Here is a 21,239-nt window from a genome sequence, read left to right on the forward strand (position 1 = left end):
TAACTTTAGCAACAAAAAATAGCTTAAATCTTGATTTTAATTTCGGATGGATTCGCGTTGGCAATTTTCGGGGTATGAAATTTCAGGGTGGCAACTGTAAGGGTATATTATATTTAGTAGCAGTAGAGTGCCTTGTGAAAGAGTTCGTCCAGGAAAGTGCTGCCACTTTGCCAATTTCTGCCGCCAAGCAGTAAAATCAGCATTACTGTGTCCTGGTGTTGAAGGGTGCTGGTGAAATTACTGGCACTTGGGACTTTGTCAACTTATGTCTTAGAGTGACGGGCGCAGTGGCAGTGCCCCGCACATCTTTGCGATTGAAAGCTCTGAGTGGCACTGCAACTGTTTTGGACAGGCGTGTCGCTTACCATCAGGTCCACAACTTGTCATTATTATTATTTTACCACAAGTATTAGCTTATGTTGTTTGTCATTTTTCAGGCGATCAAGGAACCCGCAGACCTGATCCAGGCGTACGTGGAAGCGACCCTCATGGTCTCCGGCCTCTCGAAACAGAGCCCAGAAGCCCGCAACATCTCCAGACAACTATACCAGCTTTTGTTGAAGAGAGCTGGACCGCAGCATGCCACAGCGTGGTTACTGGCTAACACCATGTTGGGAGGTCTGGGCCTTATAAAGGTAAGTTAGTTTGAAAATCTGAGATGACCTCTGAGTTTGGATGGCTTGCATACCGGATTTCGTAGTGTCGCCGTGTTTTTCTATATTGTCTCGGGCATCGAGTATATAACCAGAAATAGAGACGAAATGTCATGTTTAATTTGTTTCAAAACTATTCTGCCAAATTATTACGGTAACAACTGCGCTCAGATTGGTCAGCCCGCATTCGAAACAATTGACGGGAGTCGTCAAAAATTGTAAAATTACATATATGATTACCGATGAAATGTGATTCCGTTTGTTTTCTAATTTAGATGTTTTGCTATTTTTCCCACATCACCGAAAGAAACAACCCCTAATAGTTAGAGATATTATCTTTATTGCAATAAATACAAAATATTTTTGGAATATACGGAGACGTACACACAGGTCGGTTGTTGGCGCTCTGTACTATTTCACCTTTCTAGTTTGTGATTTCAGCGCAAACGAGAGATATTTAAGTAATATAAGGCCCTTTTGCCTGATAAGTTGCCAGGGATGGATGGGCCTTATTTCGCCTCTATTTCTGGTTATATACTCGATGGCCTCGGGTCTGGGTGTTTGTGGTAATGTCGTTGTTTGCGATATCCATAACTCAAGTGCTTTACTTAATATTGGAATTAAAGCAACCTTTGTGATATTATCTGATATTACAATCGCAAGGGACTTGTCAATTTATGTCTCAAGTGGATGGTATCGCTTACTACCAGGCGCACTTATCTGTCCTGTCACTTTGTATTATAAAAAAAACGCATAGCACGACATTGATAGCGGTAGTAGTTTATTCGTTCTGATTAATTTTAAGGTATCGACCCCTTCTACGCAAAATATCATTTATGTCGAAATTGCCAAGTTTACAGGGAAGCGTTTTAAAGTTTTGAATACACTGAACTGAGCATAACACGTGACTTTAGCATTTCCCAGTTTTATTTGGCAAAGCTCGTTACTCACATAGAGTATTATAAAATCCCAGATATCGGTTAGATGAATAACCACGATATATATTGTAAAATATATACGTGTTTGCCTCCTAAGATACAGTCTTTGACTAGTTTAGGAGACAGAATCTCTAAATTTGGTACGCCTTATTTTATATTTTGTGCTACGTTATATCTATACCAATAAAATTTTGTTAAATAAATAATAAAATTGCTGCTCTGTACTAATTATAAGGCAAAAGTGTTAATAAAGATATTATTATTATTATGCTTATTTTAGTGTATTCAAAACTTTAAAACGCTCCCCTGTAAACTTGGCAATTTCGCCATACCATACGTTACGTAGGTTGATATGTGTCAGGCATACAACAGAAGTTAAAGAATTCCCTGCAGTATGTGTACCAGCGTAACGGAATACACTCTAAGTCACTTCCCAGTACACCCAGTACAGAACCAGTATTGAAGTTTATTTCCAAAATTGGTCCCATCGGGACCTTGGCATCCAGCCCTCATAATGTAAACCGCTAGATCTCTATGTCAATTTTTTTTTTGCCTGGTTGTATGTGACACGTCTATCCATAACAGATGCATTGCCACTCAGAGTTTTAAATCGCAAAGATCTGAGGGGCACTGCCACTGCGCCCGTCACCCGGAGACATAAGTTGACAAGTCCCATGTGCCTGTAATTTCACCAGCACCCTTACCCTTCAAAACCGGAACACAGTAATACTGACAATACTGCTTGGCGGCAGAAATAGGTAAGATGGCGGTACTTCCCTGGACTAACTCTTTCGCAAAGAAATCTACTAATTATCCCTTTTAACCTTTTATCTACTCGTTTTATTTCAATATTAAAGTGAATTGGACGTAGTTAAGCAAAAAGGATCCAATCCACAAAATTATCAAAAAATGAATGTAAAATGAGTTACTGGGTTATATGTAACTCATTTGAAATTTATGTTGGATTTTTTTCAGCAAATAAAATCAAACATAAACGTAAATAGAAAATACAAGAGTGAAGCATACTTTTAAACTTAGAATAATAACGCATAGAATGATAGTTTCATATCAAACGAACTGTCACAAGTGAGGCAAAAATCAAATTCATGTAGGCTAGTTTTATTAGTAGGTTAATTTTCGGTTTTAGTGAATATTTATATAAAAATACAAGTTGAAACGCGTTACTTCCTTGTGGAATGTGATGTTAGTATCTATTTTATGTTTGTCTGACGTATTTTTACACTCATTTACCGCACATTTAGTCATTTTTAGCTAAAATTCTTCATCTGTTCAATTTGCCTCACTTAGCGTGTGCGGACTAGGTTTCTATGCGTTATTATTCTAAGCTTTTAAACTTCAAACTGCCATATCTCAAAAGTAACTGGATGTGCATTGTATCCTTTTTGTTTAACTACGTCCAATTTAAAACAACTATTTTTCTTTAAATTTCAGTCGGAAAATAAGGATTACAAAATCCGTTGGCACCTACCCTCATGTTACTCGGTCCTGGGTGACCAGATCGAAGCGGAATACTTTCCCAACGCCTTGAGAGACACACTGCGGTTCTTCATTGCTTCGAAAATGGCAACACTGGCCGAGGATACCAGAGCCGAAGTGCAAAAACATAAATCTTTGATACAATAGAATTTTGCTTTTCGACTTTTTTGGGTTGTTTTATTGTTAACCAGCGGTTATTGCTTTGGAACGAATTTATGAAAACATGGAAATAATAAACTGAATTTACACACGTGCAATTACGCTTCAAAGTGGAAGTATATAATATCGTATATGAAAACATGTCATTACATATATCCCCTACAGGGCAAAGTACCTTGGAGTGCCGAGGTCGCTCCCCGAAATCTTCAGAAAACCGAAGTCTGCTGAGATTCCTGGAGGAGCTTGGGTGGCACGAGTAGGACCCTGCACCCACCACACGCAAAATAGGCGCCTCGACGTCGAGTTGCGGAAACTAGTCCGTTGCACCAATACCAATACCATACATATATCCCCTTTTTTCCCATGTCTGATATGAAACCATAGATGTAGAAAAAGAAGGGAATGAAATGAAACCAAATACTGCCTTTTTTAACCGACTTCAATAAAAAGAAGAGGCTCTTAATTAGACTGTATTTTTTTTAAATGTATGTTACGCGATAACTCCGCCAGTTGTGAACCAATTTTGACGGTTCTTTTTGTTGGAAAGAGGGTACCTCAGTATTGGTCCCATTTAAATTTAAAGAAAATATTCCACCTCTAAGGGCGGCAAACTGGGGGATGGATCCGGTTTTTTTTTATAAAAAGTACTGTTTGAAATTTTTCAGTTTAGTAGCGAGTACCATAGACAAAAGTATTTTGGTTCAGAACTAAAAAGAGCGCTTTTGTGATATGGTTTATGAAATTATAATTGACAGATAAGTACAGGAGTAACAAAATCTTTATTACACAAGTCCATTTGATTGAAAACATTCCAAGAAAGAACACGTTTTTTTTATCAAATACAAACAATCGCCCGGAACATTACTATGTTGGCCATATTAGTACTCCATAAGTCCACTGCCGTACAAGTCATCCCTTCTAACCCTGTTCGGTTGTGGTATCTTCATGTGAACAGATCTGATATGCGTTTTCACACATGTTGATGTGAGGAAAGTCTTTTCGCAGAGGTGGCAGCGGTGACGCCGGATTTTCGTATGGACCTGCAGGATAAATAGCGTGATGGTTATCACGTGATAAAAAATAGTAATTCGATAGATCTAAAGATTCTATTTCAAAATAATAAAAAAAAATTCATCAAATAGATTCAACAGTTGAGTTGAGTCTATTCGATGAAGTATTTTTTTTTCTCATTCGAAAGGCAGATTCCCCTGAGAAGAAACTCTAGGTGTTGCTCGTAAATAAACATTAGGCGAGTTTTCGCGATTGTTACACTGAAAATGAAACGGTTGATTGAGGTGGTACAGTCTTCAACCAGTTATGTCTAATATTGATGCAAACCACCCTATTTTTTCAATATAGTTACAATAGTTATTAATTAAATACCTTATTTTTAATTTTACAAAGAAACATTCCAATTTACGCTACATTAAGTTTTTACAAATTATTTTATTGAATGATTTTGTTTTATTAAGTTCAATTTTTTATTAATTAATACTAGAAATTAGAATAAACTAAAACATATTAATTAGTACTGCGTGACCATGGGACCTGTAAAGGGTCCGATACGTCGGATTGTTTGAAAAAACAAATAAACGCGATTTAAATCCGGAAAAATAGTTTCATTTCCTAAACATTAGTCATTAAAAAAAATCTAATGTATTTACCACTTGATGTGTGTAATGCGCAGACGCAGTTTTAAAGGCTTTAGGGCAGTGAGCACATTTGTACGGTCGATCGCCAGTGTGAGTGCGTAGGTGCTTCTGAAATTGGAAATAATAATATGGCAGACAATCGCATGAAAGAAGAAAGACGGCCAAGAAAGAAGTACACAGAAAAACAGTCTCAAAATTTCTACTAATATTTCTGTAGACAGATTTTTGTCGCCTTACTTTCTTAAACATATATCTTAAAGCACAATGTAACTGCATTGTATATTACAAATTTGTAGTCTGATTTCTCATCACATTTCCTTCATATTCACACACTGGCTTTTACTTATTCTTAAAGTAATGCAACCAAATTAACACCCTTGATCATTGACTTACAAATAAATGGACGACGGGTCTAATACAAAAACCACGAAAAAAACGTCCCAAGTCAACCTATTTAAACGTAGTGACATTTAAAGGAATATGAAAAAGCTAAAACGTTGAATTTAAATTGTAATGTCATCGCAGTACTGTCTAATTTTGCTTGCTTCGCTGTCAGTCGAACAAACGAAGACTAAAGCGTGAATGACGCTCTGTATACGATTTTAACGCCCTATAAGTTCGGACACTTTTTAGCGCGGACCCGACGTCCATATAATTGTAAGAAATTTAAAATAAATGGAAAGTTTTGCCATCTTTATAAGATAAGTGTTTGTGAATTAATAATAAGTTTTAAGTAGTAAGTGGCTGAATTGCAATAAAATTTCAGTTTAGATAACATTTTAAGCGACTGTTTTAATTTTGAACTTTCTGACCTATGTAAGGAAGTATGTCGTGCTACAAATTAAAAAAAAAACTCCTTAGCGATCATGGCTGTAATGGGAAGAAAACAGACAACATTTCAGGCAGAGGAGAATTTAGGTTATGTTTTGAAGATATTTATGAACTATCACAGAGATCGTACTTGATTATTTTTATTATAGTGCTTGTATCTTGCCTGCAAGAGTTCTCTGATGCGGAACCGCTTGGGGCACTCCGGGCAAGGGTGTGGTTTCTCGCCGGTGTGGATGCGTTGGTGATAGCGCAGCACGGCTTCACTCTGTACAGACCAAACGTTATATACATGATGTGTCCTGCTGGTTTACCACACAAGGTGAAAGACTGGTGACATACTACAATAATTAGTAAAAACAGTGATAGAAAAATGGCAACACTGAAACGGAAAGACATTGTATTAAATAAATATTATAAATGTGAAAATAACGGTTTCTTTTCAGTTCTTTAGGTAAGTCTATGGTTTAATTATTATTTTTTTATTGAATCGATATTAAATTATTTTTATGTGAAATTACTCCACTCGTTTGTTGTAATTATTAATACAAAGATTCGACCCTTCGATCCGGCCGGATTCGAAAAGACTTCTTCTTAAGCAACGGAACGAACCAGCGGACCTCGCGACATTTTCTATGTGCTTGCGTCGTATCTTTGTATTTGGTTTTTCAACGACTTTTTAGCCGTAGCGCCATCTATGAGAAATCTAAGACATTAAGAAATTGATTTAGAATGATTAAGAATATTTCATTATTTAATTCAAATGTGTCTTTGGGTCTCTGAAGTCGTAAACAGAATATTATACTTCTGTATATTCTGTTTACGATACCCATGGTAAGTACCTTAATCACGGAAGATAAAAACAATTGGAAGTGCTTTAAGCCTCGATCACTATCAGAACCGCTGTTGCCACTCACACATCCATAATTTGAAACACTATCAAATCTTAATAAAAATTGGTCGTAGTTTCAAATTTAAAAAGAAATAAATTCTGGATTATTAATATTGTAATTTGTTATTGCAAGTTACGATGTTTTGACTGTATATTGAAAATTCAATCAATGTAATAATCAATGTGCTGCCATCTAGCTGTTAATAGCTGAACGACGACGAATTTGAGATGTTTATTTAGTTTTCTTTTTGGTTTGTTTAACAAAGAAATGGTCACGATAAACAGAAAATTTAAAATGCATTAAATAAAAAATACGAAATACCACCATAGTTACAAGTGAGACTATCATTTTTACACTCCAAAACACCGAAATTAATCGTTTTACACAAAATTAGAAAATAAATTCCATTGTTTGAGGAAACAATATGAACAACACAAAGGTGGCGACGGCAAGCGAGCATAAAAACACAAGTTGAGCCTGCACAAACGAATTAAGTGTTCCCCGCTGTGTCCAAAATATACTATCAAATCCAGATTATATCATTGTTATTAACCAACTTCAAAAAAAGGAGGAGGTTCCCAATTCGATTGCATTTTTTTTGAGTGTATCGATTTTGATGATGCCTTTTTGGAAGGAACCCTCTCTCCAAGAAAAAAAGACCTTACTATTGGTCCCATTTAAATTTGAAGGAAATATTCCACCTCTAAGAGTGGAAAACTAGGGCGTGAATCCGGTTTCGCCTTTTTTCCGGTAACCGATTTCAATAAAACTTGGCTAATAGACGTAATTCCACGAATTTTTGAGGTCGGCTAACAATAAACAAGTTATCTCTGGCGACATCTCTCACCAGGACTGGTAGCTGTAAAAGTACTAACTGGGTGATAAATCTTTCATAGATTTTTCATAGTTAGCGTTACGACTAAAAAGTCGTTGAAAAACTAAATACAAAGTCACGACGCAAGCACATAGAAAAATTCGTGAGGTCCGCTGGTTCGTTCCGTGGCTTAGTTGGTATAGCGTCTAACACGGTAAGCTAGAAGACGTCGGTTCGAATCCGGCTGGATCGAAGGAATTTTTTCTGAGTGTTCGATCTTTGTATTAATGATTATTTATTTATTGTTTCGTCCACAATACCTCAAAAAGTGAAATTAAACAAACCTATATGAGCGATCCGGCCGGATTCGAACCGACAAATTTTTTGTAAGGTTCGATCTTTGTATTAATAATTATAAGTAACTAGTGGAGTAATTTCAGAAAAAATAATTGAACATCAATTCAATGAAAATTTAAAAAAGTTATGATCCATTATTACTAAGACATTTTTTTCGACTGAAAGTATTGTATCCACCATGGTCACGAAATAAACTTCGTAAAAATGGTTTACTTACGGCAAACCCATCAGCTGCGCACATCTCACACATCAATTTTTGCGGAGCTCCATAATTTATAGTTCTTCTCTTTTTTACGAAGGAAACTTTCTTTCTTGCATTATCAAAAGCATTTTTATATGTAGTGTTAGTTGTTGATAATACGTTGGTTGAAGTAGTGTTTTCTAAACTAGTGTTTACATTAGAGACCGTTGAATTTGTGTCAGGTAGTGTTGCGATTGAAAAATTTGTATTTTCTAATGTACTGTGTGCAATATTAAAGGTGGGATTGGGTATAGGAGCGTTTATTGTAGTAGCTTGAAGGTTGGTGTCATCTAGTGTGGTGTCCGGAGATGTAGTGTTGTAGTTTCTGGAGTATTTTTTGGCTAACCACCGGACGTTTGGTTTGTCTTCATTTGGTTTCTGTAAAAAATAATTGCCTTTAAAACATCAGGTGATATTTAACGAAACAAACCCTGTAACGGTATAAATTTTACTAGCAGTAGAGGTCCTTGTGAAAGAGTTCGTCCAGGGAAGTATTGCCACCTTACCTATTTCTTCCACCAAGCGGTAATGTGAGAATTACTGCGTTCCGGTTTGGAAGGGTGCTGTGAAATTACAGGCACATGGGACTTGTCAACTTATGTCTCAGGTCACCCTGAGGGCGCAGTGGCAGTGCAGATCTTTGCGATTTCAAGTGGCACTGCAACTGTTAAGAACAGGCGTGTGGCTTACCATAAGCGGCACGACTTGTTCGTCCCGTTACTTGATATTATAAAAAGTTCCACGTGAAATATGTCAAAAAAAATTTTTTTTAATCCATTTTTGTACTTCACAAATTAAAACAGAATATACTTTTGGAATACACATATTAAAAGTAGATAGTAGATAGAAAGTAGACGTTTTTGATCTAGACAGATCAAAAACGTTTTCGTCAATTATCATCAATCAGTTTTTTTTAATTAATTTTTTGAATATTGATGGTTTTTTTTTGGTCAATTTCGTAATTAAAAAACTAATTAATAAATATTGTAATCAAATATTTAAAAAAAAATACCTTGACCATTGACTTACAATTATATGGACGTCGGGTCCGCGCTAAAAAGTGTCCGCACTTGTAAGGCGCTAAAATCGTATACAGAGCGCCAAACTCCGCTTTAGTCTTCATTTGTTCTACTGACAGCGCGATACTGCGATGACATAACAATTTAAATTTCGAATAGGTTGACTTGGGACATTTTTTTCGTGGTTTTTGTATTAGACCCGTCGTCCATTTATTTGTAAGTCAATGACCTTGACCCTAGACTTTTTGATCGGTGTATATAGGGACATTGTACCGGAAACCGGATTCATCCCCTAATTTGCGACCCTTTGGAGGTGGAATATTTTCATTAAATTTAAATAATAATAATAACGCACACACTTAACAAACTCACAAGATAAATAAATGGAACATGGAACTTCTGCAGTAACCATTCGTCCATAGAGGCAGTTAAACTGGGACCGCTAATGAGAAACCCCCTTTCCAACAAAATCGTTGAAATCGGTTCACAAATACAGTTAAATCGGTTTACCTCAAGTTTAGCAGACGTCCGTATAGGTCTTTGTTTATTGTGGTAGTGGTGCATGTGAACCTTTATTTGCTCTTCTGACTCAAAATTATCTCCACATTGAGTGCATGGCCTGAAACAAAAGGTTACCTATGAGTAGTCCGAAATGACATTTTCCAGAAATAACGTTTGGTCGAAATTTCATAACCTCGAAAGTAATTTTGAGAGGAACATGTTTTTTATTTTAAACCTAACCTAACCGAACCTAATCGTTTCTTTACGATAAACATTCAACATATCCTGAAAGAACAACTGTTTCGTTATAATTCGGTTTTCGGTGTAATGAAAATTCGAACACTTTATTTCGGCCAAAAAAATCTTCGACTTTGTGATAGGTTACCGAAACGAAAGCATATATAGCTCAAATTTAAAAAAATACTTTTCAACATGCAACGCACAAACTTCGAAGCCATATGACGACATTTTAGTAGCAGTAGAGCTCTATGTGACAGATTTCGTCCATGGAAGTACTGCCACCTTACCTATTTCTCCTAGCAAGCAGTATTGGCATTACTGTGTTTCGGTTTAGAAGGGTAAGGGTGCTGGTGAAATTACAGGCACATGGGACTTGTCAACTTAATAATAATAATAATTCTTTACTGCGCAAAGAAAAGACACATGAAGCAAGTTACAAAGGACATAACGCACTTGACAACTAACATTGCATTATCTCAAAAATTGCGTTATATTATATTTTACCTGAAAATTGCGTTACATTCATTGACTTACAATTACATGGACGTCGGGTCCGCGCTAAAAAGTGTCCGAACTTATAGGGCGTTAAAATCGTATACAGAGCGTCATTCACGCTTTAGTCTTCGTTTGTTCGACTGACAGCGAAGCAAGCAAAATTAGACAGTACTGCGATGACATTACAATTTAAATTCAACGTTTTAGCTTTTTCATATTCCTTTACATGTCACTACGTTTAAATAGGTTGACTTGGGACATTTTTTTCGTGATTTGTGTATTAGACCCGTCGTCCATTTATTTGTAAGTCAATGGTTACATTAATAATTTATCTCCCAAAATTATGTGATATTGATGTGTCATTCATATACGATTTAATTTCAAAGTGACAGGACAACACTGTCGCTTTAAAACTAAATAGGTAATATAACTTAAAGCCTTACATTTTGAGATAGTTGTCATGTGCGATATACAAAGGTGAGCTTATCTCTAGAAGTGATTTCTTACAGCAAACCCTAGCCTAGGTGTAGAATGAAGACTGCGGGGCTAATTATCGTACAATAAAATTTAAATGTGAATAACAAAAAATATATATATTTATATTATGATAATATATTATATCCATTGTTTTTTTTCGTCCGTGATAATATGTATGAAATAAAGTAAAAATATCATCACCTATGTTATGCAAACAAGGTTTAAATTATTACCTAATATGCGGTCCACAGACTCCGCCAGGAGCGGTGTCCGCGTGTTTCTTTAACGCGTGAGGATTGTGGAACTGAACACCGCATGTGACGCATTTGAAAAGCTGTAAATGTTAAAATTGTTAGTTAATAGTAGAATGGAGTAATTGACAGTTTTGTTTAAAGTTCTTTTCCGTAGTCGACCAGCGTTATTGTAAGTTTGAGGCACCGAGTATATAACCAGAAATAGAGACGAAATAAGGGCCATCCATCCCTGGCAACTCATCAGGCAAATAGGCCCTATATTACTTTTAAATATCAATTCTCGTTTGCGCTGAAATCACAAATTAGAAAGCTGAAGTAGGACAGCATCAACAACTGGCCTGTGTGTACGTCTTCGTATATTCCAAAAATATTCTGTATTTGTTGTACTAAAAATAATATCTCTGACCATGGGGGGCTGTTCTTCCCACACCACCGGGTGTGGGAAAAACAGCAAAAGACCTAATTACAAAACAAACGGAATCACATTTCATCGGTAATTAAATATTAAATACGTAATTTTGCAATTTTCGTCCATTACAGCAAAGCTCAAGTTAAACATGGCGAGTTGAAGTGAAACAATTGACGACTACCCGTCAATTGTTTCGAATTCGGGCTGGCCAATCGGAGCAGAGTTGTCACCGTAATGATTTGGCAGAATAGTTTTCAAACAAATTAAATGAGATTTCGTCTCTGTTTCTGGTTGTATGCTCAATGGTTTGAGGTAATTGCAACTACGAGATAATTGCAAGTGTGAGGTAGTTGCAGCTATGAGATAAATTTATTAATTAACTGCCTCCGTGGCCGAATGGTTCATGCTGGTCTGCCACGCGGAGGTCCCGGGCTCATTTCTCGGACCGGGAAAAATATTTGTATGGCCTATGTTTATTTCTCTCGTGTGTTTGGGTGTAATTTGTGGTTGACTAAGTGTGTGTCCATGGCACACGCGATACAGTTTCCTTAGGGCGGGACTATGCGTGTATGCGTTAAAAAAATTACTATCGTCAGGTAATTGCAAGTATGGGGTCATTACAAGTATGAGATAAATGCAATACGAGGTACTTGCTACTATGTGCAATTACCTCATAGTTGTAATTACTTCATTGTTGCAATTATGTAATAATTGCAAGTGTGAGGTAGTTGCAGCTATGAGATAAACTTATTAATTAACTACCTCCGTGGCCGAACGGTTACCATGCCGGACTGCCACGCAGAGGTCCCAGGTTCGATTCCCGGGCTAGGAGAAATATTTGTATGGCCTACATTTATTTCTCTCGTGAGTTTGGGTGTAATTTGTGGTTGTCTATGTGTGTGTCCATGGCACCCGCGACACAGGGTTTCCCTAGTGCGGGGCTATGTCGAGTGTGTGCGTTATTATTATTATTATGTCATAGTTGCAATTACCTCACAATTGCATTTAACTCACTGTTAACTACGAGGTAATTGCAACTATTTAATAAGTACAAGATTGGTTGTTAATAAATTTAACACAATTCCAATTACCAACAACGTATAGGGTGTTAATACCGTTTCACCCGAAGCAAGACAGTCGAAAATGGTGAGTTTAAAAAAATACTTTCACTTTATTGTATGGAGTTTTAAATGATGTATTGCTAAACAATTAAGAAGTTTTTGGTTAGGGAAGGTCATCTTCATCGAGTATCAGTTCAGGATAATTATCAACTACAAATAGTGTCCTTCTTACCTCTCTATGTGCCTTAGTTTTATGCGCAACCAGCCCAGTCTCACACGAGAATGACTCCTGGCATATGTCACAGGCTACAGAGCCGTGAAAGATGCGAATGTGGTTCATGCGAGATCCGTATTTGCTGTAACAAAATGGAACATAACAAATGGTTATTTTTTATAGTTATAATTGGCAGGGTTCGATTTATTTTCTTCGATAATTATCCGATAACTATCAATCCTCATTTTTAACTAGCTCCGGTTTTTGTGAACCGTTTTTGATGATCTTTTTTTGTTGGAAAAAGGGTACCTCATTGGTCCCATTTAAATTTGAAGAAAATATTCCACCTCTAAGGGTGGGAAACTAGGGGATGAATCCAATTTTGCGCACTTTCCGGTAAGATTTCAATAAAACTTGGCAAATAGATGTAATTCCACGAATTTTTGGGGTAGTTTTTAATATAACCTAAATTTTTTAATATAAGTAATTTGTACTGACATTATTTAAAACATCAAGTAACGGGACGAACTAGTCGTGCGCCTGGTGGTAAGCGACACGCCTATCCATAGCAGTTGTAGTGCCATTCAGAGCTTTGCGTCGCAAAGATCTTAGGGGCACTGCCACTGCGCCTATCACATAAGTTGACAAGTCCCACGTGCCTGTAATTTCACCAGCACCCTTACCCTTCAAAACCGGAACGCAGTAATGCTCACATTAGTGCTTGGCGGCAGAAATAGGTAAGGTGGCAGTACTTCCCTGGACGAATTCTTTCTCTACTGCTAAGTAAATTGCTTATGATAGCAATTTGTTGATCCAATTAATTTTAGAAAATATCAATGATAATTGTCACCTCATATGCCATATCGACTGTGAACTGGCAATCGGTACTATCTCAATTTTGACAACTTTACAGGTGATGAAAAAATTGTTTGCGTCATTTAAACAGCATCTGGTTTATATAATAAAAATATGTAGTTTTTAAATATTTTTATTACACATATAAGAATGTACACTACGCATTTTTATTTAATAAACCAGATGCTATATAAATGATTTTTTCTTTATCCTGTAGTTGTCAAAACTGAGATAGTACCGGTTGCCAGTTCACAGTCGATATAAGTTTTGTCATACGTACACTATGTATAATAATTTATTTCATTGTAAATGAAATAAGACGGAAAACATACCTGAAAACTTTTCCACAATGTTCACATTCGTACTTAAAACCGGCGTGGCATTTGTAATGATGTCTAGCGCATGTACTGTAACAGAAGAGCACATTTTACTAAATTATTTAGCAACTTGTGAAAAAGTTACAAGAAAGTAAAGAATTGTTGTATTTTACTATCGTTATATTCATTTGTATTTTGTGAAATTACTAAAACAAAGAAGGATGGCGACATTCCGTGTATTTTGTGACGCAGTATTTTTGACGACGTGTATTAAAGAGACCTATTAATACTTGTGATTCATTATCAAAGCATCAAAAACGCTAATTGAGTACAGCCTGTAGGAGCTGGGGTTATAAAGTTGACATAGGTTATGTTTGTTCGTAGTAGCAGAAACAACAAGTTTTCAGTTTGTTTCCATCTGCCACAAATGGTCACACTGTTCTCAATCTCAATGTGACATTGAAATTAGTAAGAAGGCCCTTTTCAAAACTTTCCTTTGCTAACAACTTTCTTATCTCTCATTTAAATATTATCTAAACATTTTTTGTAAAATTGATTACTTGATTAGACATTTTATAGCTTTAATGTTTTATGTGTGTACTATAAAATAACCAATACTTTATGTAGGTAAATATTCAATCATGCTTAAAATACAACGTACGCCACAAGAATGTTACCTAATCTATGGTCGGAATGAATCAATTGCGTTCGAGTTATTGCATTTATTCTAAACTACATTGTTTTACAATATCTTTATACCCGACTTCTAAAAATACATTGATAACTTGGCATAAACTAGAACGTAAAATTATACTAGCAAAATTCATAAACAGGTCTTCATTGATTTTATAATTATTGGGTCAGCTTTCGCAATCCTTCTTTTATACAGTATGTTACACCATTAAAGGTATATACAGCTATTATGCAAGATAACATCAAAAATTTTTATTTAAAAAGAAAGTAATATTGCAGAAGAAAAAAGAAATAAACCACTATGAGACTATCAAATAAAACCCCTGACACTCCATCCCCGAAGCAGTCGACACATTTCACTTGGACTTATGAGCCGTGAAAGATTGTCAAGTTCATTTGAATCAACATTATTATTAATAATAATAATAATAACGCACACACTCAACATATTAGCTATTACATATTAGTACTAGGGAAACCCTGTGTCGCGGGTGCCATGGACACATACATAGACAACCACAAATTACACCCAAACTCACGAGATAAATAAATGTAGGTCATTTGTATTTGTCTATGTATTTCCTTAGTGCGGGGCTATGTTAAGTGTGTGCGTTATTATTATTATTATTTAAATTTAATGAAAATATTCTACCTCCAAAGGGTCGCAAATTAGGGGATGAATCCGGTTTCCGGTAAAATGTCAAACCCCATATACACCGATCAAAAATGTCTAGGGTCAAGGTATGTTTTTTAAATATGTGATTACAATATTTATTAATTATTTTTTTAAATTACGAAATTGACCAAAAATCCATCAATATTCAAAAAAATTTATTTAAAAAAACTGATTTTCAGTAATTGACGAAAACGTGTTTGATCTAGACACTTTTAATATGTGTAATCCAAAAGTATATTCTGTCTTAAATAGTGAAGTACAAAAATGGATTAAAAAAAAATTTTTTTTGACATATTTCACGTGGAACTTTTTTATAATATCAAGTGACGGGACGAACACGTCGTGCGCCTTGTGGTAAGCGACACGTCTGTCCATAACAGTTGCAGTGTCACTCAGGGCTTTAAATCGCAAAGATCTTATGGGCACTGCCACTGCACTCGTCACCCAGAAACATAAGTTGACAAGTCCCATGTGCCTGTAATTTCACCCTGCCGAACTGGAACGCAGTAATGCTTACATCACGAACTCTATTGCTACTATATATATGATAATGTTACTGGCACTGACCTGTTTCTAGTTACTTGATGACATATTTGACAGACGAATTTCAGTTTATGACGCAACTGCATATGCTTCGTGAGCCGGCCTCGTTTCGGGAAACGAACGTGACAGATTTCACACGCATGGGGACCGATGCTCTGGAATTTTTACACGTTATTCGTTTTTAACCGACTTTAAAAAAAGGAGGTTCTCAATTCGATGGTATTTGTCTTTTTTCTAGTGTGAGTATGTTACGCGATTATATGCGAATTTGTGAACCGATTTTGATGATTCTTTTTTTGTTGGCCCCTTTCCTACCTCAGTCCTATCTACCTATCCGTAGTCCGAAATGACATTTTCCAGAAATAACGTTAGCTCGAATTTTCATAACCTCGAAAGTAATTTTGAGTGGAAAATGTTTTTTTTCTTTTAAAACTAACTTAACCTAACCTAACCGAACCTAATCGTGTTTTTGCGATAAACATCCAATATATACTGAAAGAACAACTGTTTCGTTATAATTCGGTTTTCGGTGTAATGAATAGAATATAGAATAGAATACGTTTATTTGCCAGAATACAGTAATTACAAAGGTCTTAAGTAAAATTAGGTACATTGTATTCAACCTGCAAGCAGATGTGCAAATATTAATAGGATTCAATGTTTCTTTAGTCTCTGTAGTTTCTAATTAATGTAATGAATTTGTAAATTCTAAGTATTCTTTATTACTATAGAAGCAATGTGTCAAAAGCCATTTTGTCAATTTTATTTTAAAAGTATGTCGAACGAGGTTGGTATAAGAGATTCATAATTTTTGCTCTAGTTTGCCTTTGAATGACTTCACCGCGTGTTTTAAAATATTGAGGATGAAAGTTGACAAATGAAAATTCGACCAAACGTTATTTCGGGAAAAAAATTCGAGTTCGTGATAGGGTACCCAGTATTGGTCCCATTTACCCATATATCGGAGTAAATGCGTAACATACCCACAAAAATGCAGTTGGTTTTTTTACCGACTTTACAAAAGGAGGTTGTTTTTACAACTACTCGTATAATATTATCACCATACTTACAGGATCGTGTATAGCCATGTGATTTTGAAAAGCCTTCTCTGCAGTGAAGCCCCTGTAACATTCTTCACACTTGAACGCAGCCTTTTGGAATTTTTCTGTCTCTTTCCTGCTTAAGACATCTTGTACTTGTTCTTCTCTTGTTAACTGCAGTATCTCCACTTGATAGGTTATTGAGAAATTTTGCAACTCCTCTATGGATTTCGATTTGTACTGTTTTTGTTTTTTCACTTTACCAGGACGCATGCGCGTTATGTCGGTGATTTTTTTCTTTTCGGTAGCTTTCTTACTGTATTTCTGAATTAAGAAATCGTAGAATTTTCTTTTATTTGTATCTATAGGGTTTATGGATTTTATTTTATCATTTAAATTAATATTCTCTTCTGTAATTTCACCATTGTCTATGGAAATGAAAATTGAGTTTTCCGCCTTTACAGCATCTTTGATGTTATTGTACTCTTTTGGTTTAGTATAACTTTTAATATATTTGTTAAGGATATAATTGTAAAATGATTTCTTCTTATTACAATCGTTGTTTTCAATGTACGTTTTGGTAAATTCTTCAATCTTATCTTTTTGTACCTTTCTATATGTCTTCTTTTTCTTTTTCGAATTATTATACATAATATTATCTTTTAAATTATCACTTTTAAGTTCACTTAATGGTATATCATCTAAACTGTCTCGATCATTATCACGAAAACTATCACACTTATCATTAAAATTATCATTTAAATCATGAAAATTATCGTTATCTATGGGATCATAATTTTCATTTTCGAATTCAACGTTTTCTACTTTGATTTCTTCTATAGGTATATGATTTTCTTTACTATTTTCCACATAGTTTATATTTTCTAACTTACAAATGCTTAGAGGTACTTTTTTGCCTAAGCTTTCTAAAACTGATGTTTTTGTAAACTGAAACAAAAAAAAAACATTGATAGTCAGAATAAAAACGTTTGTAAATATATTACAATTTCGGTGCTCCTGCAGTAATAATGTCTGTTTTTAGAAGTGAAAGTGTCCGTTTTGTTGTGACAGATAATTTGTAAAAACAGAAAGAAGAAAGAAAATTTTATTCAGTACCATTAATTTTAAATTGTACATACTTACAAAAGAAACAAAAATAAATTTAAAACTAAAATTAAGATACTGAATGGGCACCACTCAATATATGCCGTGGCTGAGAGCAGCTACGGCGCTGGTATCATGTGAAGCCCCTGGAGTTTATAAAATAGTGTGTTATGGAATGACTAAATAATAAAAATGTGAGATGCTTACCCAAATTTATGTATCATATTCATAATTTATGACATATTGATAATTTATTAATATAATTATTATGTAAGTAAATACCATGAATTTTTTATTCAAATACCAACAGACTCAACACAACTCAATTTGTTACTACGATAACTAATCTAAAATAGAAAGAAACTACATATTTTGCAAACTATAACGTGAGAGTAAATCGTATAAAGGAGTATGGCCACATAATATAAATACGAACATACATACACATACATATATATATATGAATATAAATACGAACATACATACACATACACATACATGTATATGCAAAAACAGTTATAATCATAATTATCAGTCAATTAGAATGATAATTATCAGTCATTTGGAATGATTATTATCAGTTAATTATAATAATTATCAGATAAAAGTTTAGTTAGTACAATTTACATTTTGCTACAATAACATATGCTATACTGTAATTACTTACTGTAAACCCTCCCGAGCAGTGCTCCTGCAGCAGCAACTGAGCATCATGGCACTTGCATCTGAACGTCAATGATTTTATCAACAAATGTCTGCAGAAGGTACAAATGTACTTTGGTAGATTGTCTGAAGAGGATATCTGAAAGAAAAAACCACTTTATATTAAAGTAGAACTCTAAGGGTCGTATTCCAGAACTCTACTCAATACTCAAGTCATACTACATTTAGAGTACTTGGAAGTCTCAATAGAACCGAATCTAATAAGAAATAATTCAAGTGAAGGGAATTCACTTATTTGTTCAAGTCATTTCATCTATTACTCAATGGCTGAATTCGTGGACGTACATGTAACGGTCTTGTCCCGGACCACTACACCCACTACCTGATCTAAAAGTAGAGAATTCCCTGTGGTAATGTATTATTAGGAGACTGCTACAGTATATCTAGTGGTATGGTTGTTCGGCACATTATTTAAAAAAAAAAAAACAAAAAATGAAATGGAGGGAGATTACTTACCGGAATCCCAGTGAAGTCTCGAAATGTTTCGGCAAGCCGGTGGTCCAATAAATTGTACAATTTGACATCTGTAGATATGCACACTCGGCATACTAGTATGTTACTGCTTATATCACTGAATGAGTCCATTTTTGCATTGATTCACTGAACACTTTGACGTTTAGTAAGTAAGGTCTAAAATTATCTGACATCCTTTTAAACTTGTACAGGACGTGAAACTAAGCATCTGTTACCATGGGAACCCTTTCTATGGAACAGTCTATTTCAGTAGGGTGTCCATAGTAAAAGTTACTCATATCTTTTCGTCACGTTTTACTTTTTTTAAATTACTTAAGGCGTATTTGTGCCGTTTAATATTCAGCAATGTCCAGCATAGCTGCCGATGTGTCGGATATGTGGGCGTTTTATTGTTAACTTTGGCTAGTACTAATAGAATTTCTGAATGCTAATTATTACAGTGTCACAATTGAGCTATTATTTACAATTACCCTATTATTTACAGTTGCTTTATTATTTACAATTGCACTATTGTTTACAATTACACTTTTATTTTACAATTATACTATTATCCATAATTATATCAAATTGTACACATCTGTGTCGTTTACTGTGTCCCCTGTTGCCGGATCCACTGAAAATTAGCATCGCCGTACATGCAGTGAGACGACCCCAAGCTGAGTGGATGACGGATTTCGTAGCAGTACAGCATGCTCACGTTATGGCGTATTATTATTTATTGTTAAAGTTATTTCCTTCCTATTAAGTGTGTTATTATCGAATTGTTGTTTTTTTTCCCCTTTTTATTTCGATTTTTTTAAACGTTATAATCATGTTTCGTAATTGTTAAAAGTATGTACGCTGTGTTGTTTCTTTATGGAATAAATATTTTTCTTCTTCTTTCTTTCCATCTGAGTCCATTTTTGCATTGATTTACTGAACATTTTGACATTTAGTAAATAAGGTCTAAAATTATCTGACATCCTTTTAAGCTTGTGCAGGACGTAAAACTTAGCATCTGTTACTATGGGAACCCTATTCTATGAAACTGTCTATTCCAGTAGGGTGTCCATAGTAAAAGTGATGCATATATTTTTTTTTACATAGGGTTATTTGTAAAATACTAAAACTTCACAGGACTATTTTACTAACATCATAAACAATTTTTTTCCATGACTTATTACAAAACACAATAAATTTAAGAGAAATAAACTTTTAAGTTTTTGGTGTGCTATCTGAAACTTTCTAGATCTGTATTTGATAGTAAGTGCAAACGTCCAAGCGGCCTAACCGGCGTTCTCCACTCCCGCTCCTACGTTTTGCATCGGACTGGTATTTACGTATCACCTACCTTGTGTGGTAAAGCGTCAGATATACAAACCATATTTGTGTTGGAAAATCGAGCGATTCGTTCTGTGTACGGTTTAGGTTCTCGGGTTTCTCTCAGAAAAAAGTTTAAGGAGACTGGTATCATGACTGTGGCATCACAGTACATTTACTCAAATATTTTGTATGCGCGTAATAATTTACATAATTTCATTAAATAAGAAGATATCCATAATATTAATCTTAGAACTAAGTGCAAACTCATGGTACCACGATTTCGTTTAACTAAGGTAAACGATTCGTTTATGGGGAACTGTATACATTTTAACAACAAGAATCCGGAGCATATATTAAAGTATTTTAATTGACAAGTCATGTTACAAATTTTAAGAGTATTTGTTAGATAAAGATGTATGGAAAGACAACATAGGTCTTGATTCCACACAATTATGATTCAAAGTGTATTCCATAGCATTGAAGTTTATTTGAAAAGAACAATCCCTAGAGTTTCTTGCTCGTTCCTCTCAGGGAGCTGAGCATAGTGAACAAGCACTAGCTTAAAAAAATGACAATTTCAAATGTAAAAATTTTACCTACAAACTTTACAAAGGTGTTGTTTACGATGTTAGTAATATAGCCCTGTGAGGTAGTTAGTATTATAACCTTCTGTATGTATATAACAGACACACACTTGGACCTATATATAATCTCACCTAATGGTGAGTGATCATGTGACCGATGATATATTTGTGAAAAGAATGCCTACTCACTCTAAGCCTTGAATAGTCCTAAATTTTTGTGTATATT

The 21,239-nt window shown here is 35.0% G+C and overlaps 2 protein-coding genes across 2 annotated transcripts; one reads left to right on the top strand and one right to left on the bottom strand.

Moving 5' to 3' along the window:
• Positions 1–416: 416 nt before the first annotated feature.
• LOC113234380 lies at positions 417–3,318 on the top strand. The gene is made up of 2 exons (XM_026469691.1): positions 417–635; positions 3,044–3,318. The coding sequence occupies exons 1-2, from the start codon at positions 417–419 to the stop codon at positions 3,233–3,235; spliced, it is 411 nt and encodes a 136-aa protein (XP_026325476.1). The 3' UTR covers positions 3,236–3,318.
• A 695-nt stretch (positions 3,319–4,013) lies between these two features.
• LOC113234381 (zinc finger protein 43-like) lies at positions 4,014–19,817 on the bottom strand. The gene is made up of 12 exons (XM_026469692.1): positions 19,110–19,817; positions 18,598–18,732; positions 16,857–17,774; positions 15,811–15,941; positions 13,890–13,964; positions 12,721–12,844; positions 10,998–11,098; positions 9,562–9,670; positions 8,009–8,410; positions 5,894–5,995; positions 4,912–5,007; positions 4,014–4,287 (listed from the first exon to the last, which is right to left on the bottom strand). The coding sequence occupies exons 1-12, from the start codon at positions 19,236–19,238 to the stop codon at positions 4,126–4,128; spliced, it is 2,484 nt and encodes an 827-aa protein (XP_026325477.1). The 5' UTR covers positions 19,239–19,817; the 3' UTR covers positions 4,014–4,125.
• Positions 19,818–21,239: the final 1,422 nt, after the last annotated feature.

The sequence above is a fragment of the Hyposmocoma kahamanoa genome, unplaced genomic scaffold, assembly GCF_003589595.1.
Source record: "Hyposmocoma kahamanoa isolate Upper Pololo Valley unplaced genomic scaffold, ASM358959v1 84, whole genome shotgun sequence".
Classification (NCBI taxonomy): domain Eukaryota; kingdom Metazoa; phylum Arthropoda; class Insecta; order Lepidoptera; family Cosmopterigidae; genus Hyposmocoma; species Hyposmocoma kahamanoa.

Bases quoted from the DNA above. Each gene is read 5' to 3' on its own strand.
- LOC113234380 (XM_026469691.1), top strand. From the start codon at position 417: ATGTTGTTTGTCATTTTTCAGGCGATCAAGGAACCCGCAGACCTGATC. The intron at 636-3,043 runs GTAAGTTAGTTT...TTTAAATTTCAG, and splicing joins GAGGTCTGGGCCTTATAAAG to TCGGAAAATAAGGATTACAA.
- LOC113234381 (XM_026469692.1), bottom strand. From the start codon at position 19,238: ATGGACTCATTCAGTGATATAAGCAGTAACATACTAGTATGCCGAGTG. The intron at 13,965-15,810 runs GTCAGTGCCAGT...CTTCTGTTACAG, and splicing joins CATCAAGTAACTAGAAACAG to TACATGCGCTAGACATCATT. The intron at 12,845-13,889 runs GTATGTTTTCCG...ATTTTGTTACAG, and splicing joins CATTGTGGAAAAGTTTTCAG to CAAATACGGATCTCGCATGA.